This window comes from Crinia signifera, chromosome 2 (assembly GCF_055691185.1).
Source record: "Crinia signifera chromosome 2, ASM5569118v1, whole genome shotgun sequence".
In the NCBI taxonomy this organism is placed as follows: Eukaryota; Metazoa; Chordata; class Amphibia; order Anura; family Myobatrachidae; genus Crinia; species Crinia signifera.
In genome coordinates this window covers 372,472,469-372,498,126 of record NC_139218.1, presented here as the reverse complement: position 1 = coordinate 372,498,126, position 25,658 = coordinate 372,472,469, and the positions used below count along the sequence as shown (strand labels likewise).

The 25,658-nt window shown below is 44.5% G+C and overlaps 2 protein-coding genes across 2 annotated transcripts; both read right to left on the bottom strand.

The window, feature by feature from the left end:
* Positions 1 to 1,758: 1,758 nt before the first annotated feature.
* LOC146058078 (collagenase 3-like) lies at positions 1,759 to 6,272 on the bottom strand. The gene is made up of 5 exons (XM_083170060.1): positions 6,144 to 6,272; positions 3,984 to 4,204; positions 3,533 to 3,681; positions 2,799 to 2,924; positions 1,759 to 2,534 (listed from the first exon to the last, which is right to left on the bottom strand). The coding sequence occupies exons 1-5, from the start codon at positions 6,264 to 6,266 to the stop codon at positions 2,359 to 2,361; spliced, it is 795 nt and encodes a 264-aa protein (XP_083026186.1). The 5' UTR covers positions 6,267 to 6,272; the 3' UTR covers positions 1,759 to 2,358.
* An 8,414-nt stretch (positions 6,273 to 14,686) lies between these two features.
* LOC146058079 (collagenase 3-like) lies at positions 14,687 to 25,373 on the bottom strand. Its single transcript, XM_083170061.1, has 5 exons — positions 25,217 to 25,373; positions 21,696 to 21,916; positions 18,888 to 19,036; positions 16,977 to 17,102; positions 14,687 to 15,505 (listed from the first exon to the last, which is right to left on the bottom strand). Exons 1-5 carry the CDS (start codon positions 25,325 to 25,327, stop codon positions 15,330 to 15,332), a joined length of 783 nt encoding a protein of 260 aa, XP_083026187.1. The 5' UTR covers positions 25,328 to 25,373; the 3' UTR covers positions 14,687 to 15,329.
* Positions 25,374 to 25,658: the final 285 nt, after the last annotated feature.

Genomic DNA, 25,658 nt, shown 5'->3' with positions numbered 1-25,658 from the left:
ACAGAGTTTTACCACTGTTTGTTAAATGGGCCCCTATATACTGCATGTAGGGAGAAAACACACTATTAGATGTTGGATAAAGACCACAAAATAAGCGCACAATTCGTATGGGTCACATACTGTACTGGCAACATAGATGAATGTGCTGTCCTCTTCTCGCCCCAATCGCCGCCATGTCCTGCCCGAACCTCGCCGCCTCTCTCTATAATGACACCCTATCTTCGGCATTGGACTCTGCCTGCCCTCCCTCCTCTATCCCCCTTCGATGCTCCAACCCCCAACCGTGGCACTCGCCTATCACCCGATTCCTTAAAAAGTGCTCTCGCACAGCTGAGCGCTTCTGGAAGAAATCACGCTCCCTCGCGGATTATCTCCATTTCAAATTCATTCTTTCCGCCTTCAGCTCTGCCCTTGCTCTGGCCAAGGAATCCTACTTTAAGTCCCTCATCCTTTCCCAATCATCCAATCCCTGCAGGCTCTTTGCCACCTTCAACTCCTTGCTCTCCCCCCCCTCCTCCAGCTCTTCCATCCTCCATCGTAGCCGCTGATTTTGCTACCTACTTTTCAACCAAAACTCCTCTATCAGGACTGCCATCACTGCTGCCATGACCTCACCCTCTCCCTCCTCCCCTCTTACATCTCCACTCCCCTCCTTCCAACCCCTGTCCTCATTTTACCCCACCACTGCCTCTGAAGTCCACTCTATCCTTCAATCCGCTTCTCCCTCCACCTGCCCACTCGATCCTATCCCCTCCAATGGAGAGGGGTGTAAAGGGCTGTTTGGGCTCATTACTATATGCGTACGCCCCACGTTTCATGGGCGTTCCCATGAAAATGCTGGGTGTACGTATGGTAATGCAGCAGTGATGCATGTGTGGGGGGCGGACAGCTGACATAGCCGGATGTCAGCTGCCCGCCCATATCCCTACTTTCATACAGAGAAATGTCCGAGTGGTCTGGAGCACTCGGTGCTGTCTGACCACTCGGTCCATCATGGACGGCGACCATCGGAGGATGGGGGAGGTTCCCACAGATGGAGAAGGTGTTCACATGAAACATCCAATCGCGGTCCGTTCGGTCAGCGTTTTACCGCATTCGGACGGTGTGAGCAATGCGTACGATAGGCGGGCTAAGAACACTCATTCCTGTCCGAAATACGCATCCATCCGATTCAACTAGAATAAGGGCCATTGTGCAGTGTAAACTTGATGACAAATGATATGTTGGATCGATTTAACTTCACCTACATGCCACTTCTTAGAACACAATGGCATGTAGGTCATTCTAGTATGCACCGGACTGGAGCAATGATATTTCCAGTGCAACCAAAGAAGTGTCAAATATTGTTGGGTCATTAGCAAGATTGCAGTGTGTACACTCAATTTGGCTAATTTTGGTCTCAAAGGAAAACGTCAGTAAAGTCACTCCAGTGTATTCTCAGCTTTAGTTAACGAGGCCTACACCAAAATTACAGACATCCTCTAAAAATTAGTGAATCTCCCAGACATTTCAGGAGAACTGCATCAGTTATCACCACTTTTATGGTCCTTCTTGATCATATTTTCAAGGTTTGCTCATTTATGCATTCTTGTATTTGGCAGTTTGTGTAATCAATTAATGCTCATTTTCATAAACAGGGAATTCCTTTTAACATGACTTGTTAACAGTGTTTAGCACAGAGAAGAATTTCTAAAGGGCTGAATTTACAGATTAGTAGTGGTTTCCCATGACACTACAATTGTATGATTTTTTTTTTAATTCACATTCAATGAATTGTTACAGTGGTTTTATGATTACAGAAACACCAAATTGAGTACATATAGTAGTCGAACACATTACACTTTAACCTCCTATATCAGTCTGTGTTATGTTAGCAACGCAAAGTAACATTATGAGGAAAGGCAAAATGGCAAAACTGAGAGACTTCCTGGAGATATATGCTATATAAATGGAAGGTGTCCTTATAATTTCTGTATAGGTTACTTTGAGTATACCAAGCACCAAAAGATTGTGAGCTCTTTGTACCAAAAATGAGCTGCCCGGGCCTTTCCAGAAGCCAGGGCCCGAGACAGCTGTACCCACAGCACCTCCCTGTTGGCGGCCCTGCCACCACCTCTCCATGACCACTTTAAGCTCTGGTGTTAGCTATTCAGTTTTCTATTACATTTTTATACAACATGGTCCATTATTACTTTTTGCTATATGCTTTTAGATATCATTAAAACCATTTGTTTATAATTACTGTATTAGTTTTACCGGAAGCCAATAGCCAATATATATAATGAGATATCTGTCTACATGTATCAAAGGATTCCTTGATAAGCGGTCATGTGACTGTCCTCTCTTTCGGTGGAGTTATTAGCGCCTTCTACCATAGATTGACTGTATACCATTGATGTCGTCTTGTGACAGGCGGAAGTTGTTGGTGTCTACATAACGATAGGTCGGGAACATCAGTGCCTCACGACTAGTAGAGTGATCTAGACCCAATGAATGGCCAAATTCGTGCGCAGCTACTAAAAATAAATTGAAAGCTAGGAGAAAAAAAAAACAGTATTTGGGATTACCAACAAATAAATTTATTTTGGATGTTTGCAAATGCTGTACGTATATATATCAACACAGTTGGGTGGTCTTTCCAGGGTCTTGGGCTATAAGTTTAAATTACGGAACCCCACTGAAATATATCCTGCAATACTACGAACTATATTGTGTTTTTTCTATATATTTATTGTTGTTAGCAAAAATGATTTTAAAATTAAACATAAAATGCAATATATACAGATGAAACTATTTACCTCTTCTGTCATTTGTCCAAGTTTCATCTTCATCGAAATGGGCATCACCTCCTATTCCACCACCTGGTGCATACGCATGAGCTAGCACTCCATTGGGACCATCAAATGCTGAGCCATCACCGTGACCTACAAAACAGTTATTTCATATTATGGTTCTGTTGTTTTTACACCGATTCTTTCATATTAGTTTTAAAATGTCGCCATATAAAATTCATGTTTGATCTACACAAAGATGTGTTCCTGTTGTGCTCCCTACCTCTGGAATTCTCTACCTCTCCCTATCAGACTCTCTACTTTTTTACACTCGTGCTCAAGAACCACTTCTTCTCCAAACCCAGCCATCTCCATCTGTTTATGCTAACTCCTATCCCTTCTGTGTCACCCTTGTCTCTCTGCCTCTCCTCTGTAGCATGGAAACTCTTATGAGCAGAGCCATCTCCCCTTATGTGATTTTTTTCTTTCTTAGACTATTTTATACTCCATACTCCCTAAAATGACACTTAACTCTAGGTCTCTGCCACTCTAATTACTTAACTGTCCTGACCCCTGATGCAACTATCTTTATTCACCAAGTATTTTTACTAAATTGTCTTGTAATGTAAGTCATTGTTTTCTGGTTTTTGCTCGTTTATGTATTGTTAGGTGCTGCGGAACCCTTGTGGTGCCATATAAATGAATGCTAATTATTATAAAAATCTATTGTTCTCTTTTAAAAGAAAGATGGCTGTCCTTACCTCGTGGAGAAAATTGTATCAGAATATCTGCTTGTCGGCTGTTGACCCTGTTGAATGTTAGAGGAGTTACTTGGCTCCAAACACGGAAGGCTCTCTGTATTGCGTCTTCCACCACACCGCGGGGCAGATCTGGGGTGTAATTTACAAATCTGTGCAACAATAGTAAAAAAGTAACAGACATTAGAGTCCATCATTCACATTTGAAGTTTCTTCAGGGTCGCTATGGGGGAAATGTACTAAGATGGGAGTTTTAGTTAACATGGGATGTAGTAATGGGCAACCAATCAGAATCTACTTCTTATTTTATTTAGCACCTTCTAGAAGATAATAGGTAGCATCTGATTGGTTGCGCATAACAACACCCCGTGTGAAATAGAAATCAGGATGAAAGTTGAAACCTTTCGCCTATTTCTTGCCATCTCTTACTCTGGCCCTGCCAGGTGGAACTCACCTATAGGTGAGGGCGGTTCGTTGCCATCTGGGTCTTCCGGGGAACGCCCTGAACTCTGACACATCTGGCATCCCACATCTGGGGGCTTTCATCATAGTCATAGTCTCTGTGGTCAGGACCCCTGTCATTTTCATTCCAAAGAATTTTTGCATTTCTTTAATCCTGTCGACAAATGTGTTTTTTACTTTGCTGCCGGATGTATAGAATTTGTTTAAGTACTCCTTAAAAAACAAAAACAAATTGCAACAGCATTAGTCTGCGCATAGTAATACTTACAGTAATGTAACACATGGGGCCGGTTGCAATGACACCTGACGCAGGCTGCCGAACCATGCCTTGTAAATCATCGACCCTTAAAAAAATCGTCTGAGTTCATTCAGCATCTCGAGCGGCCGCCAAAGTCAGGAGCCATTACATCCCGCCCATGGGATGAATATGCATCCTTGGTGTTCCAGCCATTAATGGTGTTCCAGCTACTGCTTACCGAAATGCCCTGAATCACCCGCTAAGATCCAGCAGTTTGTAACTGCAGAGTTGGCCAAAAGGGGCACCAGAAATTAGCTGTACAATATGGGTATTGTTCATTTACCCGTGGTAATTGTGTTGCCGCGGGCTATCCTATTGTACCCGAAAACCCAGTGTTAGCTGCAGCTTATCAGGGATTATGCTGCACCTGCCTCAGGTATGCAAAACAAAATCACTAATGAGTGCCAACTTTTTGGGAATGCAAAAAAACACACTGGTGACTTAATAGGATTCCAGCAAAATAAATATTGGGCGAAACATTGGAAAAAAGTTTTTCACATCTGAAGCATTTTTGCCGCTAATTCCATGTGTTGGTTTTGTGGCAATGCTGTTTTATAGTTAGGTCGGACACACACTAAGCCGATATCACCACGGTTTGTTGTTTTTAGGCAATTTGGAGCGACAAATTGTGCATATTGTCAAGTGTGTATGCCTGATTTCCCGCTGCTCATAAACAATATTCTACAATTATCTTGTTGCACAGTCAGTCAAACGAAACCATGCATGAAGCTGTGCATGTTAATAAATGATGCTATGATACATCATTCCGTCATTCATTCAAGCTTTTAATGTGTATGGGCAATCTGTGATAGCCCTTGGTGAAGGGAAATTGCCCCTACCATCAGCACAACTGCCTGTCATTTAGATGTGTACCCTCCCTATTGGCCCCCATACACTATGCAGCGTCTCCGAGGGGAGAAGTCACTATTTTAGTACATAGCCCAGTGATTTTAAACCTTTTTACCTTGCGGCACACTAAACAAGATTTTAACAAGACACACCATGAGATCCCCACAGGGCAAAACACATTTGCCCCCACAGGAAAAAAAAAACCCTATTGGCCACCATATAAATAAACAATCACACTGGTCCCCACAGGTAACAAAAAAAAAAATACATTGACCATTTACATGAAAAGAAGAGACCAGTAAATAACAGTTGAACTGGTGGTGGCTGTAAACTGATTTGGGCATCTCTAGATCTGGGGGCACACTTGAGAACAGCACAAGTCACACTAAGTAATGATTCTACCCATAATTAATTGATGTCCACATTTTTAGGCAATTATCCAGTTTGATAAATTAATTAAAAAAGTGCATCCACTTTGTTCTACAATACTCAATTAACTGGCAGTCATTCATTTCACATAATAGAATAGCTATAGACCAAGAAATATGTCAAATTGAAATTAGGCTGTTTGCTATGTGTTCCGTGTTCAAGATATAACGCCTTAAGGGTAAATTTACTACAGTGCAGATTTTCAAAATTGGTGATGTTGCCCATAGCAACTGTTTAAATTCTAGATATACTCTTCTAGAGTGTACCAGATTAAAAAAAAAATAGCCAGAAACTGTTTGGTTGCTATGGGCAACACTTGTGCGTTCGTAAACCCAGCTTTTGTAAATGAGCCCCTTTGGAGCACAAAAAACACAGAGTAATGTAGCAAAAGGCTGTTGTTACATAATGAGTCTTTTCTATTTTACATTTAGCAATGATTAAAATGCATTCATAAAATAATATTTGATGCATTTTGGTTATATTTATTTAGCCTGTATACTATTTTAGCATTTGCGATATAGGTTAACGTTTTTATTCATTTTAGATTTTTTTTGTGGTGTATTTTTTTTAACGTACCTCTGCAAACTTCTGATCCTGGGTAGACATGTTAGTATTCTTATGGGGTCTCGGTCTGCCAAGGGCGCCATAGCACAACGAAATAAGGATGAAAGTCTGTACGTGCAGCATTGTGACAGTCATCTTACGGAACCTGCACTGTCTTGTGCCATTTACAGCCACATCTTATATAGAGGAAGGTGAGTGTTGCAATTCAGTGATTCAGTGTCACAATTCGCTAAGGTAACTTGAATCATGGTATTCGTTTAATCAGCTGATTTTTGTTAATATCAGAAGGTACCGATTCACAGATTTTCATATGATGATGTCATGATGATGCTGTAAATCTTCTGTGGGAAGCCAACGAGATAAATATAGATATAAACTTCCTTTTTTAGTATTAATATTCTCTTTCCAGAAATCTGTTTAGCTCTTTTTCTTTTTTTTTTACTTATCATTGTTACATTTAAAATGTATGACAACATTGGTAAAGTGTGATGTTCAAAAATGGAAAAAGTTGCAATAACATTTATATTGATTGACTTTTCTAGTTACTGACATTCTGTCTGGGCGGTTTCGAAGAGCCTCAGGTAGGTGGTCCTGATGGCATCGTCCGATGATGAAGAACCACAATTAGGGATGCCAATCCCGGGACATTGTTCACAGCGTTAACTACCATCGTTCATTTTCACCCTTGTTTGGGTGGTAATTTATAATGGGTCGTTCATCATCATTAAGAAGACATCTTAGTGTGTGTATGGGCCTTAACTCTCTGCACATATAACATCTGCCCCACCTGCAGTGCACATGGTTTTGTCCATTTGAGAAGGAATTTACTTTTGCGAGTGAACCAGAATAATGCCAACATTTGACTCTTTAATAGACCATAAACAGGTTTGTTAATAATTCTTGTTATTTTTGTCCAGTTAAAGACCGAAGAGGAACCCAGCTGTCTGGGACATGAGCTCACAGCATCTATTACCCAATGATTCCGGTTTTTCATCATAGATTCCGCAAGAGGTTTTGGTTCATGTTCTACCAACACAGAAGAATTTTGACATTCAGCCTGTGCTCATGTATAGAAGGGGGATTACACATTCTGTAAACCTTCCTAGCAATGTAAACCTAGATAAATCGCACATCCCAGAAGAATGTCATGTTAAGCTGCGAAGTACAAAATACCAGTACACATTGGGGCCGATTCTGGTTGAATCGCAGTGACCCGAATTCGGCCCCGGCCTGATGGTCAGGGGTACATTCTCTGTGGGGGGGGGGGGGGGGGGAGGGGGGCAAGGATCGGGAAAGTGCAGGGGTTGTGGCAGCAGTGGAACGGCATGCTTTGTATGAGCTCCCGATAAAGATGCCGGGCATTCCGCTGGGAACAGTGGTGGGTTGATGCATCAGTGCCCGCACCCTATTCGGCGGACACCGGCAAAAATAAAAATCAGTACAGACTGACTTTTATTTCCGAAGGGGCGAGTAATTTGATGGTTGGCAATTATCGAGTGATTGCTCACCCCTCTGGCTGCATGCATGGGGACGTGTTCTTGTACACATCCCCTCGCATGGTACTGATGGGATTTGGCACCACGCACAAGGGGGGGGGGGGGGGGGGGTTATCCAGGTGGCATTAAGTGAGCGACCATTGTACAATATAAATATAAGTATGTACACATACTGGTCTCCAAGCTTTCTTAGAATAAAGGAAGTGTGGTGTAACCCACCGGTAACAGCAGAGGACGCATACAGTATTATAAAGCGTCGGGGATATTAACCATGCAGAAATTCCTGATTCCCCGATACCGGCTTGGATTGCGGAATTGGGACTATTTAACATGCTAGATATCCCCGATCCACTGACGGATTCCTGATCATCGCATCCGGCCAGCGGAAAGCCGGCGCAGGTGTATGGGTCCCTTATACAAATTGTCATAAGACAAAGCGCACTGTTCTATGTGGGGGTGAATGACAGAATGGTCATTAGATGACATCAGAGGGAATCAGGCGGCACAGCTGTATCACATGTCTCTATACAGCAACCCTTTGGTGTATAGGAGAGTAGATGGGCTTTGGAAGAGGTCTTAGGCTTCAGATAAGCTAGTACCCCACTGGCAGAAGTGATGTTTGCCATTTGGGTACAGAAATACCCCTATTACCTGTGTCCCTTTGTCATTAGTGCTGTGTGATGTCATTTGCATTCTGCTTCACTTTCCAAAGGGCTAATCGGTGTCATCTTTGATACATGTCTAGAACCAACTGTGTGTAGTTTGTATGTTCTCACTGTGCTTGCAATGGTTTCTTCTGGGATTTTTTTTTGTCCTCCCATAATATGGAGATATACTGACAGTTTAATTGGCTTCTGATAAAAAGTAACCCTAGCGTGTACATGTGGTAGGGAATATAGATTGTTAGTTCCACTAGGGCAGGGACGGATGTGATGCCACCCCACGATGAACGCCAACCCGAAGCGTGGCGAGCGCAGCGAGCCCGCGAGGGGCGGCGGTACTCGTCCTCCGACCTTTTCATACCCCCACTATCCACGTCGGCATGGAGTTGATTTTATATAGTGTGGTGAGCGCAGCGAGCCACTGAGCCCAAAGCGTGGCGAGCGCAGCGAGCCCCGCGAGGGGACACGTAATACCTGTGAAGTAATACGCGGCCCCTCGTGCGGCGCGCTGTGCTCGCCACGCTTCGGGCTCGGTGGCTCGCTGTGCTCGCCACACTATATAAAATCAACTCCACGCCAACGTGGATAGTGGGGGTATGAAAAGGTCGGAGGACGCGCACCGCTGTTCTTCGCGGGCTCGCCGCTCTTTGGTTTGGCATTAATCGTGGGGTGGCGTTAAAAATGGGGGGGCATTTTACCCATCAGGGTGGGGATACAAGGAAAATTGGGGTCTGGGGGGACAATGTAAAAATCGCTTTGATCGCGTCGACCGCATCACATGCGATTTGGTTGCATGTGATGCGATCGACGCGATTTTTTAGGTCCCGATTGGATACAATTTTTAGCGCTGGCGCCATGCTAGGAAACAAGTACCAAAGCTGGTACACTGGGCATGTGCAGCAGCTCTGCTCTGTCCCTTACACTGCATGATGTGGTGGCAGATCTATTGATCATATTATATACCAGCTATTGTTGTCACAATTTAAGGCACTTGCCAAGAGGAGGGGGGTTTCCGGGCAGCCAGAAAACCCCCATGTGAGAAAGGTGCCCATACACGGTGCAATTATTGTATGCAATTTGGAATAGATCGCATCGCATAGGTTTTGCAATGCAATGAGATGCAATCTTGTACAAAAAGTACGAGCAGAACATACTTTTTGAGCTGTGCTACGCACCTAATCGCATCTAAGACTTATACGTGTATGGGCACCTTTACAGTGTAACATGTTGCCAATGTCAAAATGTTGGCAATAGAAATGTTTGGGTTGGGGTTAGGATTAAAAACTGCTTATCGACATTTACACCATTTTGACATTTCATCAGACAGCAAACCATTGGTGTGTTCCACGTGTCGACACTATGCTGTCAACATTATAATTGCTAACGTGGTAAATGTTGATAAATATTCCAGACTTCTATTACTGATAACTCACCATGCAGGTTTCTAATACTGCACTTTGCAGCAGAATATCAATTTATTAACAAACAAGCCAGAAGTTTCTTCATAGAAAGTCATTTGCACCAGTGCAACTTCCACATTCTTGCAAAAGCATACACAATATTGATGTAACACACAGCAACAGAGGGCCCGGGAACCTGTGCCGTAACACATACTTGCCTACTTTGATTTTAACCTCTCCAGGAGAAGCCCGGTGAGGCAACACGCCAGCGGTAGGCAGGGGCAAACGCAGGATTTTCAGAAGGGGGTTTCCAGAGGGGCGGAGCAAAGCACGGAGATGGACACTTAGGTGACCTAGTATATGCCGGGTCAGTTAAAGTATTATAGATAGACCAAATGTATATAAATAATAATAATTATAATTAAAAATAAATAAATATATATTTATTTATCTCTTATATATTTGGCTACATATGTCACTCAAAGTGTGCCTGAAGCTGTAACGCTGGGTGGAGCCTCTGACTCACATGACTGACTCACACGACAGAGAACCAGCCCAGTGAGCCCACAGTGCCAGACTGCCAGGGTCTGCCTCTCCATGTTACACAGCAAAGACACAGCTACTCACCAGACACACCAGGTGAGCGCCCCACACCTCCATACCTCCCAACATGACCCTCTCCAGGAGGGACAGAATGCTCTGTTTGTGGACTTCCATCTTAATTTATGATTGTCATCACCTGTTTTAAACAGGGTAATTGATAAGAAAGGTGTTTAAGCACAGGTGATGGTAATCCATAAATTAAGAAGAAAGTCCAGAAACAGAGCAATGTGTCCCTCACCCCCCCCCTCATTCACGGCAACCCCACGATTAAATAGCACATGCAAAACACTGACATGGCTATGGTCGACAATGAAAAAGGTTGACATGAGTTTTTGAAGATTTATTTTTCACTTTTTCAATGTTTTCATATTCATTCTCATGTGTCGACATGGACACCAATGAAGTGCCACACTTATGTCAACATTTACATGTGTTGACCTTTCTGTGTTGATTTTTTCTTGTGGCGATTCGCGGCACCCCCATCGACCCCCCTCCCGCGATTCACAGCACACCCCCCCAATTTGCGGCGACTCCCGCGATTTGCGGCCCCACCCCGTGACACACCCCCTCCTGTGATTCGTGGCACCCTGCGACCCCCCCTCCCACGATTTGTGCCAACCCCCTAGGCCCCCCCTTCCTCGCGATACCCCCCACCCCCGCGACCCCCCCTACCATGACTCCCCCCCCTGTCATTGCGGCAACCCCCCGCCCCTGCGACCCACCCTCCCACGATTCACTGCAACCCCCCGCGTCCCCCCTCCCACGATTCGCGGCACCCACACCCCCCCGCGACCCCCCCTCCCGCAATTCACGGCATCCACCCACGACCCCTCCTCCCGTGATTCGCGGACAAACCTCACCTCCTCCCCCCCCCACCCCGCTCGCGATTCACGGCAACCCCAGGATTAAATGGCACATGCAAAACACTGACACGGCTATGGTCGACAATGAAAAAGGTTGACATGAGTTTTTGAAGATTTATTTTTCTTTTTTGAATGTTTTCATAGTCATTCTCATGTGTCGACATGGACACCAATGAAGTGCCACACTTATGTCAACATTTACATGTGTTGACCTTTTTGTGTTGATTTTTTCTTGTAGCAATTTTTTTACAGTGACAACTATGTGCACGTCAACCTAGACATCATCAACCAATTTTTTGTATAATATATAACACCTGTTCTGTTTTACTGTAGGTGTTTTAAGTCAGATCTTTTACTGCTACTATTACTGTTTATGTAAATGCATTCTGAATGACAGCAACATCCTACCATCCTTCTACAAGAATATATAACCAACTAGGTGATTTATCGCGCCCCGTGCCCCCCCTCTTGCAATTCACGGACCCCCGCGCACCCCCCCCACGATTCATGCCCCCTCCCACGATTCACGCCCCCTCCCACGATTCACGTCACCCCCCGCACACAACCCCCTCCCGCAATTCGCAACCCCCCCCTCCCGCAATTCACGCCCCCTCCCACGCTTTGCGGACCACCGCCCTCTCCCGCGGACACCTGCGCCCCCTCCCTCCCTTGATTCACGAAACCCCCCACGCCCCTCCCACAATTCACGGCACCCCTAAGCCCCTCTTTATTCCCCCGTATACTCACACACCCCTATCACTACCCAGCTTCCTGCTCTCCTGAACCGTAACTTTCACCTCTGGGGAGTCGCTGACGCTGTTTTGCCCACATGCCCCTATCATGCCTCATAGCCCAGCCTCCTGCTCTCATGTACCCTAACTCCCACCCAGTAGGAGGAGACACTGACTCAGGGCCACCATCCTGTACTCCTGTACAGCCACACTGGACCCTCACCCACTGGCAGAAGCTGCACAGTATCTCCCACCCTCCTCTTTAGTCCCCCTTATGCCCACACACCCCTATCACTACCCAGCCTCCTGTTTTCCTGTGTCGTGATCTCCGCCAGTGGGGAGCCGCTGACTCAAAAACACCCTACTATACTATTGCACACACACACACACCTAAACAACATGCACACACAGCCCCCCCCCACACCCACAAATGTCACTGTACCATCCACACTATCAATGTACATCTTACTCTGTAACCGCTTTTTAATTAAACAAAACAATACACACCCCCTTCCACATCATATGCTCTCTATTTAACACATTTCACCTATAACTCAAGTTGCAATACAGGCATCTTACATACAATTCTAACCATCTTTCTCATATACAAATGTTCACAAATTAAGGGGGCGCAGCCCCTTACGACGGTGTGAAGAGCGCCCGTAGGGCGCGATGAATCACCTAGTATATATATATATATATATATATATATATATACACATACACACACACACATATAAATATAACAGCAGTGTAGACCCCTGGGCATAGCAATGTATTGGGGCCCCTACCGATCCTCCAGCGGTAGGGGTGGGGGAAGCTTTGATGTCCCGCGGGTGGTAGGGGTGGGGGGTGCTATGAGCGGAAGCTTTGATGTCCCGCGGGTGGTAGGGGGTATTATATCAACCGCTCAGCATATACGGCCTGGATCAGTAATTTCCACTAATTACCCCTTTACTGCACAGATGGTGGGAGATTGGGTGGGAGAAGGGGGCATTGGGCTTAATGAAGGGGCCCGATACATAACTTCCAGGGTGGTAGAGGATGTTTAATATGCAGAGGAGGGGTGTATAGTGGAGTGGGCTTATTATTAATAATTTTCTGGTGGGAGCTCAGCTTGCTTGACTGCAGATATCTCCAGTTCCCGGAAATACATTTCTTAGATTTTAATGGAATTAAAAACTAGATAATCCCACCTACCAAATGGTATTATGGACTAGGGGATCAGAGTTCAGTAGGCAGAGCAATCTGCCAACGAGCATATAAAACTACATAACAGGTGTGTGGAGCTGGAGCAGTAACCTGCTGCTGGAAGGCTCATATCTCTGGTTCTGGGAAAAGTAGAGGCAAGCTGCTAGTGACCATTAAAGGGGGAGATTCCTAGCTTTTGGAATATACCCTCAGAAAAACTCTAAGTCAGACAGAACCTGAAATATCTGACTGGGAAGAGCAATTAACAGGCTTGGATGGGGTCCACTGCTTTGAAGTCAGATATCTCCGGTTCCCAAGGGCCGATTTTTTAAATTCTTGTACCCATGGAAAGAGGGGACCCTCATCTTTCAACTTAGACTCCTGGGGGGGTTTCTGGGTACTCAGAAACCCCCCCTGCGTGCGCTACTAGTTCTGATGTACTAAGCTTGAAAAATGAAAAATGGAGCATTATAAAGTGCCAACCAATCAGCTCCTAACTGCCATGTTACAGGCTGTGTTTGAAAAATGACAGCTGATTGGTTGGTAGCTTATCTCTCTCCACTTTATTATTTCTCAAGGCTTAGTACATCGCATCGATAGACGTAATATATGAATCCGATACTTTGACCCAGTTTCCTCTGGACTAACAAGCTGATGATATCTGGGAGGGATCTTTCTTGTTCTATCAATGAGCGGCTGGTTTTCATGAAGAACGGGGACACCACATGGTTCTGTTGTAGCGGAAACCGGTCCAAGCCGCAAAGTGGTGAAGCTGGTTAATGATATAGATAAGGAGAGGGGACACTGCCCTGTTTGGCATAGGGACACTACCAGGTAAGTAAGCCAGGTGCATTTACTTCTTCTCAGTAGCTACCCTGGCAGTGCTGGTCACAGTCTGTGTATTTGGCGTTCACTATTTAGATGCAAATTCCGTACGAATCCCATGACCAAGTCTTCTTCGTGCTAAATTTGTGCCATTTGTGTTAACTCGTTAAAAAAAAAATGTTTATTGTGGCTTTAGGCAATACAAAACCTACAGTATGGTGCATCACACAGGATTTTCAGGATAACACACAGCAACAGAGGACCCAGAGTTTTCAGACTTCTCAGAATCTCATTCCAAAATACATAATTTACATAATAATAATAAGCACATGACTGCATCAGAAATGTGGCCCCCATACATTAGGAGGACTTGTTCTTATTCTCCTCGCATGCATTGGGGATCAGTGAGGCAGGTGGCGGGTGCTGAGCAGCAGGTCTTCAGAACGATTGGCGGTCACTCCGGTGTATACTCAGCTTTAGTTAACGAGGCCTACACCAAAATTACAGACATCCTCTAAAAATTTGTGAATCTCCCAGACATCTCAGGAGAACTGCATCAGTTATCACCACTTTTATGGTCCTTCTTGTTCATATTTACAAGGTTTGCTCATTCATGCATTCTTGTATTTGGCAGTTTGTGTAATCAATTAATGCTCATGTTCATAAACAGGGAAATCCTTTTAACATGACTTGTTAACAGTGTTTAGCACAGAGAAGAATTTCTAAAGGGCTGAATTTACCGATTAGTAGTGGTTTCCCATGACAACATGACACTACAATGGTATGATTTTTTTTTCTTGAACCAACTTTATTCACATTCAATGAATTGTTACAGTGGTTTTATGATTACAGAAACACCAGATTGAGTACATATAGTAGTCGAACACATTACACTTTAACCTCCTATATCAGTCTGTGTTACGGTATGTTAGCAATGCAAAGTAACAACGCAAAGTAACATTATGAGGAAGGGCAAAATGGCAAAACTGAGAGACTTCCTTTAGATATATGCTATATAAATGAAAAGTGTCCTTATAATTTCTGTATAGGTTACTTTGAGTATACCAAGCTCCAAAAGATTGTGAGCTCTTTGTACCAAAAATGAGCTGCCCGGGCCTTTTCAGAAGCCAGGGGCCGGAACAACTGTATCCACATCACCTCCTTGTTGGCGGCCCTGCCACCACCTCTCCATGACCACTTTAAGCTCTGGTGTTAGCTATACAGTTTTCTATTACATTTTTATATAACATGGTCCATTATTACTTTTTGCTATATGCTTTTAGATTTCATTAAAACCATTTGTTTATAATTATGGTATTCGTTTTACCGGAAGCCAATAGCCAATATATAATGAGATATCTGTCTACATGTATCAAAGGATTCCTCGATAAGCGGTCATGTGACTGGCATTTCTTTCGGTGGAGTTATTAGCGCCTTCTACCATAGATTGACTGTATACCATTGATGTCGTCTTGTGACAGGCGGAAGTTGTTGGTGTCTACATAACTATAGGTCGGGAACATCAGTGCCTCACGACTAGTAGAGTGATCTAGACCCAATGAATGGCCAAATTCGTGCGCAGCTACTAAAAATAAATTGAAAGCTAGGAGAAAAAAAAATAAATGGGATTACCAACAATCAAACAAATCAATTTATTTTGGATGTTTGCAAATGCTGTACGTATATATATCAACACAGTTGGTGGTCTTTACAGGGTCTTGGGGTATACGTTTAGGTACTCTTTACCTAGAACGGCGCCCGCGATTACAATCGCGGGCGTAAAAAATCGCGGCCATCGCGGGCATCGCGGGTACATAAAAAACGGGTGCGACGCGATGCCCGCGATGCCCGCGATTTTCCCATAGGGATCAATGTTAAAAGTCAGATTGGACGCGATTTTAGCGTTAAATGCCTCAATGCCCGCGATTTTTACATAGGAAACAATGTTAAATGGGCCACAGAGCCCTAATAGTCCCCCTGAAGTCTTAAATGGCCCCCACAATTTTTAACGCCACCCCACGATCAACGTCAACCCGAAGTGTATCGAGCGCAGCGACCCCGCGAGGGGCGGCGGTACGCGTCCTCCGACCTTTTCATACCCCCACTATCTACGTCGGCGTGGAGTTGAGAAAAGAATAGTGTGGCGAGCGCAGCGAGCCACCGAGCCCGAAGCGTGGCGAGCGCAGCGAGCCCCGCGAGGGGACGCGGATACCTTCACAGTTATACGCGTCCCCTCGCGGGCTTCACAGGTGTCCGTGGCGACGCGGACACCTGGGAAGCCCGCGAAGGGACGCGTTTACCTGTGAAGGTATCCGCGTCCCCTCGTGGGGCTCGCTGCGCTCGCCACACTATTCTATTCTCAACTCCACGCCGACGTGGATAGTGGGGGTATGAAAAGGTCAGAGGACGCGGATACCTTCACAGTTATACGCGTCCCCTCGCGGGCTTCACAGGTGTCCGTGGCGACGCGGACACCTGGGAAGCCCGCGAAGGGACGCGTTTACCTGTGAAGGTATCCGCGTCCCCTCGTGGGGCTCGCTGCGCTCGCCACACTATTCTATTCTCAACTCCACGCCGACGTGGATAGTGGGGGTATGAAAAGGTCAGAGGACGCGTACCGCCGCCCCTCGCGGGCTCGCTGCGCTCGCCACGCTTCGGGTTGACGTTGATCGTGGGGTGCCGTTAAAAATTGTGGGGGCCATTTCACACTTCAGGGGGACTATTAGGGCTCTGTGGCCCATTTAACATTGTTTCCTATGGAAAAATCGCGGGCATTGAGGCATTGAACACTAAAATCGCATCCAATCTGATTTTTAACATTGGTCCCTATGGGAAATCGCGGCCATCGCGGGCATCGCATCGCACCCGTTTTTTAGTGCATTCGATGGTCGCGATGGTCGCGATGGGCGCCGTTCTAGGTAAAGAGTACCTACGTTTAAATGACGGAACCCCAGGGAAATATATCCTGCAATACTGCGAACTATATTGTGTTTTTTCTATATATTTATTGTTGTTAGCTACAATGATTTTAACATTAAACATAAAATGCAATATATACAGATTAAACTATTTACCTCTTCTGTCATTTGTCCAAGTTTCATCTTCATCGAAATGGGCATCACCTCCTATTCCACCACCTGGTGCATAGGCATGAGCTAGAACTCCATTGGGACCATCAAAGGGCGACCTATCACCGTGACCTACAAAACAGTTATTTCATATTATGGTTCTGTTGTTTTTATGCTGATAATTTATTCTGATTGTGGCGAGCATAGCGAGCTCCGCAAGGGGACGTATTATGCATCTTCCCGTCCTGTTCATACTCCCACTATGCATGCTGGCGTAAGGTTGAATTTATAAAGTGTGCTGAGCACAGAGAGCCACCGAGCCCGTAGCGTGGCGAGGGTAGCGTGCACCGCGAGGGGCCGCGGAACACATGTGAAGTAATGCACTTGCATTTTGGACACAGAGGTGTACACATCTATTTGGCAAACCAGGGTCTGTTTTTGGACATTGAATTGCATATTGTGCCCCACCTCTGAGGATCAAATTAAATATACTATTATTGGAGGCTGGTTTCCCTCTATAGGAACTAATTGCAATCCCATCATTTGGATCCTTTCATGTATGATGAACAGTATTGGTTACATTTAATTCCAGAATTCAATTAAAGTTGATAATTTGTGACACTATTAAAGGTGGGGAGGATACCCATTAACACAGTTGTGTGGAAACACCTAATATCACAGTGAAATCACAATCAGTGGGAAATAAATGCGCTAAATAAAAGCACTCAGTAGGAAATCAGTACTGGTCCACACAAACAAAAAAAAAAGATTGGCGAAGATTTGTATCATACACCCCTGATGAAGTCTCGTGTGGAGACGAAACGCGTCGGGCTTATGTATACACCAACTGTATGAGAAAAATCCTCTGACAAGAAAAGTGTATGAAATTTGTTTTTATGTTTACATTTTTAATAAATGTTTTATGTTTAGGAATCTTGTCCATATCTATAAGAGTTTGAGAAATTGGGAAGGACTGTAGTAAATACTAGTGGAATATAGGGCGCTATATAACACTTTTGTGGTGGTATTTGTGGTGAAAAAAGCCTAACTAGTAGTAGGCTAAAGGTGAGTACACACGGGTGCAATTTCATGTAAAATCGCTGGGAATATGGCGCGCTCCCGTGTGCACTGCCTAATGGTCGCTGGTCGCAGGAACATGCTCCTGCGACCAGGGGCTTTCCCCGGCGATCGCTGTGCCGGGAGGTCAGCGCCAGGGAGATCAGCGTTGATCTCCCCAGCCCCGTGCCGCTGCTCCCTCCCTCCTCCCATCAAAGTGACAGCAGCAGCGTCTGCTGCGCTCCCCCTCCGCCCCATAGCAGTGTCTCCTTTTCATCGCTGATGAAAAGGAGACACTGAGCAATATGATTGCTGGGGATATATTGCTAGCAATATATCCCCAGCAATCATATTACCCCGTGTGTACACAGCTTAAGTGTTATAAGCGACCGTGGATTAACATTAATAACAATTAGCGCAAACTCTGGAAATTTTGTATTATATATATATAGAGAGAGAGAGAGAGAGAGAGAGACAATTTGATCGGCACTCCTACTGAAACATTGCAACACGCCGAGGTGGCTTCCCAAGTAATTGGTAGTTACGCAGATAACTTGTGGCCTTTTTAGGGGGTCCCCAAGAAGGATGCGGCACTCACTTGACTTAGCTTTTTAAAGCATATTTATGCGAAATGCGAAACATCAGTGGAATATCGATGTTTGTGATGATATTCCACCGATGTTTCGCATTTGCACTATAAATATGCTTTAAAAAGCTAAGTCAAGTGAGTGCCGCCTCCTTCTTGGGGACCCCTAAAAAGGTCACAAGTTATCTGCGTATCTATCTATATATATATATATATATATATATATATATATATATATATATGATTTTTTTTTTTTTAAAGATGGGTGTCCTTACCTCGTGAAGAAAATTGTATCAGAATATCTGCTTGTTGGGAGTCGACCCTGTTGAATGTTAGAGGAGTCACTTGGCTCCAAACACGGAAGGCTCTCTCTATTGCGTCTTCAACCACACCGCGGGGCAGATCAGGGGTGTAATTTACAAATCTGTGCAGTAGTAAAGAAGTAACAGACATTAGAGTCCATCATTCACATGAGGCCAATACCTTTGAATTTTATATTTATATTTGTGAATTGTAAAAATACAGTATTTGGGCCCCCAGCACAGATGCCGTTTTGCTACACTGTTAGCGATGCCACATTGATAGATGGAAGCTCTTGGATTTGTGGCCAATATTGTGCTGAGTGCGAGGCGTCCTAATTGGGCACGTGTGTGTGAGCTTATATCAGATCTATAAATGTGACTCTTCACCTCTCTTGTGTTATCCAATAGCGATGGGTCATAGAGCCCGTTTTGCACCACCAGAGCCACCATTGGTGGACGTGCAGGGCAGACCTTGGCCTATGCTTCCAATGTAACTTTCTAACCTTCCAGGTAAACGTCAATTCTGCCCCCATTGTCTGACAATGTTAGCAGTAGGTATTCTGCATATTGCTAAGGTTGACAATATGTGGACTATTGCATTATAAGAAAGTAACTTCTTACGTTAATTCATATTTAAAGCATGATATATACAATAGGAAAAATTATTAAATACATTTATTTAAAGAGAACGGTGGTGTTTGCCATACTAGCAGGTTCTATTTGACTAATATCTTTATTAACCCTGGCTTTACTAAGGGGGTAATTCAGACCTGCTCGCTAGGCTGCATATATTCGCCGCCTAGTGAGCAGGTAAACGCTGCCACTCTAAACGCACACCCACGCCACGCCAAAGGCACGCCCACTTCGATGGTTACTCACCATCGAATGATTTTTCGGTACTTGTTTCCTAGCACGGCCACAATCTTGTCCATCGTGTACCTTAAAGTTAAGGTACACGATGGACCCGATTTCCTTTGATATCAGGTCCATTTTGCCGGCAAAGGCAAAAACGGGACCATCGCATCTGTCGCGTGCATTAACATGGCCCGCAACGCGACCGACGCGATGGACGCGATTTTGCCATAGGCTTCAATGTTAAAATATTTTTAACATTGAAATCGGAAGCATCGCGTCGGTCTTGTGCCATTATAATGGCACAAGATGAGATGGACTTGATTAAGTCCATTTTACATAGCAAACAATGTGAAATGGGCCAATATGACCAATTTCACATTGTATATGGCCCCGTCATCGTTAAAAAGTTAAGCAACCCCATTGTGAGCGTCACCCCACGATTGATGCCAACCCGAAGCGTGGCGAGCGCCAGCGGTGCGCGTCCTCCGACCTTTTCATACCCCTACTATCCACATCAGCGTGGAGTCGAGAATATAAAGTGTGGCGAGCGCAGCGAGCCACCGATCCCGAAGCGTGGCGTGCGCAGCGAGCCCCGCGAGGGGACGCGTATACCTGTGAAGTTATACGCGGGGCTCGCTGTGCTCGCCACGCTTCGGGCTCGGTGGCTCGCTGCGCTCGCCACACTTTATATTCTCAACTCCACGCCGACGTGGATAGTAGGGGTATGAAAAGGTCGAAGGACGCTTTCCGCCGCCACGCTTTGGGTTGGCGTCAATCGTGGGGTGCCGTTGAGGGGGTAAAATTTGGGGTCTGGGAACTACTTTACATTGAATCCAATGTAAAATAGGGTCCCAGGGGCCCTATTCACATTTGATTCAATGTAAAAATCGGGTCCATCGCGTCGGTCGCATCGCATGCGATTTGGTCGCATGCGATGTGACCGACGCAATTTTTCCAACCCGATCACCGCGATACAAATCGGTGTAACCGTGCTAGGAAACAAGTACCGATTTTTCCTCTGTTCGATATGATAAGTACACCTGGATTTACTTTTCATATGGCAGCTTCCCGACAAATTCGGGGTGGGTGCTGATGTCATGCGGCATCATCCACCCGCTCCAAGCAGGTAAGGCCACGCCTACATTTGCAGGCGTCCGCCCAACGTTTCAATAGGCACGCCCACCGTTTTTTGTGGGCATGCCAATAAAATGCTGAGCGGACCCAAACAATTGCCCCCCTGACTGTCAATCATTCTGTGAATGCCCCACTGAATAAAAAAACTCACCGAAGGCATTCGCTCCGGAGGTTTGCACATACGTTCACCCCCTCTATTGGAAACGGGGCAGAATTCGGACCTATACAAAAAGGTCTAAATCAGCTCCTAAGTTCCTAGTATAAACACAATGGGGCAGATGTATTAAGCCTGGAGAAGAGATAAACTGGAGTTAAAGTGGAGATAACATGGAAGAGATAACGCACCAGCCAATCAGCTGTGTTTGAAATATGACAGTTGGGATCTGATTGGCTGGTGCGTTATCTCCTTCCACTTTATCTCCAGTTTATCTCTTCACCAGGCTTAATACATCTACCCCAATGAGTTATATTGAAGATGGAATGTTGTCCATATCAACCAATCAGATTTTTATCTATTATCTTCCAGAAGATGCTAAATAAATAAGAGGTAGAATCTGATTGGTTGCTATGGGCAACAGCCCATCTTCAGTACAACTCCCATCTTAGTAGATTTACCCCAATGTTGCTATGAGGGGTGATTGATAACTGGTTTTAATATCTGGCTGTAATGTATTGATTTTATTGATAATTTTATGAATTATCTTTCCAGCCAATGAAGAGTCAGGATAAAAGTTGAGATCTTTTGCCTATTTCCTGCCATCTCTTACTCTGGCTCTGCCAGGTGGAACTCACCTATAGGTGAGGGCGGTTTGTTGCCATCTGGGTCTTCCGGGGAACGCCGTGAACGCTGACACATCTGGCATCCCACATCTGGGGGCTTTCATCATAGTCATAGTCTCGGTGGTCAGGACCCCTGTCATTTTCATTCCAAAGAATTTCTGCATTTCTTTAATCCTGTCGACAAATGTGTTTTTTTCTTTGCTGCCGGATGTATAGAACTTGTTTAAGTACTCCTTAAAGAAAACAAAAACAAATTGCAACAGCATTAGTCTGCGCATAGTAATACTTACACACAGTTATGTAACACATGGGGCCGGTTGCAATGACGCCTGAGTCCGGTGGCCAAGCAGGCTGACGAACCATGCCTTGTAAATCATCGACCCTTAAAAAATTAATTTGAGTTCATTCGGCATCCCGAGCGGCCGCCAAAGTCAGGCCCCATTACATCCCGCCCATGGGATGAATATGCATCATTGGTGTTCCAGCCATTATTGGTGTTCCAGTCGCCCGGGTGACGGATGGCGTTAAGCCACTCGCTAAGCAGCGAACGACCACTGCTTAGCGATTGATCCTGAATCACCCGCTAAGATCCATCAGTTTGTAACTGCAGAGTTGGCCAAAAGGGGCATCAGAAATTAGCTGTACAATATGGGTATTATTCATTTACCCGTGGTAATTTTGTTGCCGCGGGCTATCCTATTGTACCCGAAAACCCAGTGCTAGCTGAAGCTTATCAGGGATTATGCTGCACCTGCCTCAGGTATGCAAAACAAAATCACTGATAAGTGCCAACTTTTTCGGAACGTGAAAACACACTGGCGACTTATAGGATTCCCGTTAAAAAAAAAATTGCCCGAAACATTGGAAAAAAGTTCTTCACATCTGAAGCCTTTTTGCCGCTAATTCCATGTGTTGGTTTTGTGGCAATGCTGTTTTATAGTTAGGTCGGACACACACTAAGCCGATATCACCACGGTTTGTTGTTTTCAGGCAATTTGGAGCGAAAAATTGTGCATATTGTCAAGTGTGTATGCCTGATTTCCCGCTGCTCATAAACAATATGCTACAATGATCTTGTTGCACAGTCAGTCAAACGAAACCATGCATGAAGCTGTGCATGTTAATAAATGATGCTATGATACATCATTCCGTCATTCATTCAAGCTTTTGATGTGTATGAGCTATCTGTGATAGCCCTTGGTGAAGGGAAATTGCCCCTACCATCAGCACAACTGCCTGTCATTTAGATGTGTACCCTCCCTATTGGCCCCCATACACTATGTGACATCTCCGAGGGGAGAAGTCACTATTTTATAACATAGACCAGTGATTTTCAACCTTTTAAGTTGTGACACACTAAAAAAGATTTTAAATTTGCCATGAGATCCCCACAAGCAGTACCGGTGCTAGGGTGTTCGGCGCCCTCCTGCAAACCATAAATTTTGCGCCCTTTCACCTTGCCATTGCAACAAGCTGCAGCCCGATTGTGGAAGCATATGCAACATGCGATCCTATGGAGGATCTCGGGTGCATGTACATGTATGCATACACCATCTCGGTGCTGTGTCCGCAAAATGTTGCAGGCACTAAAGGTGCCCATACACGCTACGAGAATCGCATACGTTATGGGCTAGATCGCATCGCACGGCATGAATGCAATGTGTGTGCGATCCGAAAGCAGTACAAAAAGTATGTGCAGCACATTATACTATTTGTACTGTGCGATGTGATGCCCGCAGGAGTGCACATCGCATTGCACACTGCTGTTGCAGCGTGTATGGGACTGAGGGGGAAAGGAGGGGAGAGATGGAAGAAGAGGGGAGGATATAGAGGGGGTGGAGTGTTGAGGACTGGCAATGGCACTGGCACAGCACACTGAGAAGAGGGAAGGAAGGGGAGGCGGCGCTGCTGCCTGTTCGTCATTTGATTAACAGCTGACAGGCGCAGGGAGCAATGGGTAGGGGGCGAATCTGGACATGACGGGGTAAATTTACTAAAGGAAATTTGTAAAAAATGGGTGTATTTGTATCCAGAAATACACTTATTTTGGGCATTTACTATCCCAAAAATACAGCAATTCGTATTCGTATTGATAGCACATCAATATGAATACAAATTGCCGTATTTTCGGGATAGTAAATGCCAAAAATAAGTGTATTTCTGGATACAAATATACCTATTTTTTTACAAATTTCCTTTAGTAAATTTCCCCCGACATGTCATCCAGGCATTCACAGACAGCGCTACATGCCTCAGCGCAAGTGTCCGTATCCAAACTGCAGCCCGCTGTCAGACAGGCACTGCGGGCGGTTTGCAGGCTGTGTGCACTCGCGGTGCAGGGAGCAGCTCTTTATACTGCCGCCTGCCCGCTGTCAGACAGGCGCTGTGGGCAGCGTGCAGGAGGCAGTGACAGTGAGGGCTGAGGCAGCTTTAGCAGAGCAGGGAGGGAGACAGCGCCTTTTCAGCATGGCGCCTCCCTGCTTTGCAGGAGCTGCTGAGTGGGTAGCGCCGGCCCTGCCCACAAGGCAAAACACATTGGCCGCTACAGGAAAAAAAACAAACCTATTGGGCACCATATAAGAGACAATCACACTGGTCCCCACAGGTAACAAAAAAAAAAATACATTGGCCATTTACATGAAAAGAAGAGATCAGTAAATAACAGTTGAACTGCTGGTGGCTGTAAACTGGTTTGGGCATCTGTAGATCTGGGGGCACACTTGAGAACAGCTCAAGTCACACTAATGTGCCACAGCACAGTGGTTGAAAAACACTGACATAAACCCTTCTATTTTTTTAAATAAGTAAATAAATAAGCCTAATCTATTATGCAACAATTATTAAATGCCTCATTCTCGCATACCACCAAAAACACAATTATTGTTTGGCAGAGTTAAAATAAGATGAAAAATAAGTCCTAATTAATGATTCTACCCATAATTAATTGATGTCCACATTTTTATGCAATTATCCAATTTGATAAATTAATAAAAAAAAGTGCATCCACTTTGTTCTACAATACTCAATTAACTGGCAGTCATTCATTTCACATAATAGAATAGCTATAGACCAAGAAATTTGTCTAATTTAAATTAGGCTGTTTGCTATGTGTTCCGTGTTCAAGATATAACGCCTTAAGGGTAAATTTACTACCGTGCAGATTTTCAAAATTGGTGATGTTGCCCATAGCAACTGTTTAAATTCTAGATATACTCTTCTAGTGTGTACAAGATAAAAAAAAATAGCCAGAAACTGTTTGGTTGCTATGGGCAACACTTGTGCGTTCGTAAACCCATCTTTAGTAAATGAGCCCCTTTGGAGCACAAAAAACACAGAGTAATGTAGCAAAAGGCTATTGTTACATAATGAGTCTTTTCCATTGTACATTTGGCAATGATTAAAATGCATTCATAAAATAATATTTGATGCATTTTGGCTATATGTATTTCGCCTGTATAGTATTTTAGCATTTTACGCTATAGGTTAACTTTTTTATAAATTTGAGATTTTTTTGTGGTATTTTTTTAACGTACCTCTGCAAACTTCTGATCCTGGGTAGACATGTTAGTATTCTTATGGGGTCTTGGTCGGCCAAGGGCGCCATAGCACAACGAAATAAGGATGAAAGTCTGTACGTGCAGCATTGTGACAGTCAGCTTACGGAACCTGCACTGTCTTGTGCCATTTACAGCCACATCTTATATAGAGGAAAGTGAGTGTTGCAATTCAGTGATTCAGTGTCACAATTCGCTAAGGTAACTTGAGTCTTGGTATTCCTTTAATCAGCTAATTTTGTTAATATCAGAAGGTACCGATTCACAGATTTTCATATGATGATGTTGATGATGCTGCAAGTCTTCTGTGGAAAGCCAGCAAGATAAATAGAGATATAAACTTCCTTTTTTAGTTGTAAAATTCTCTTTCCTGAAATCTATTTTCCTCTTTTTCTTTTTTTTTTAACTTATCATTGTTACA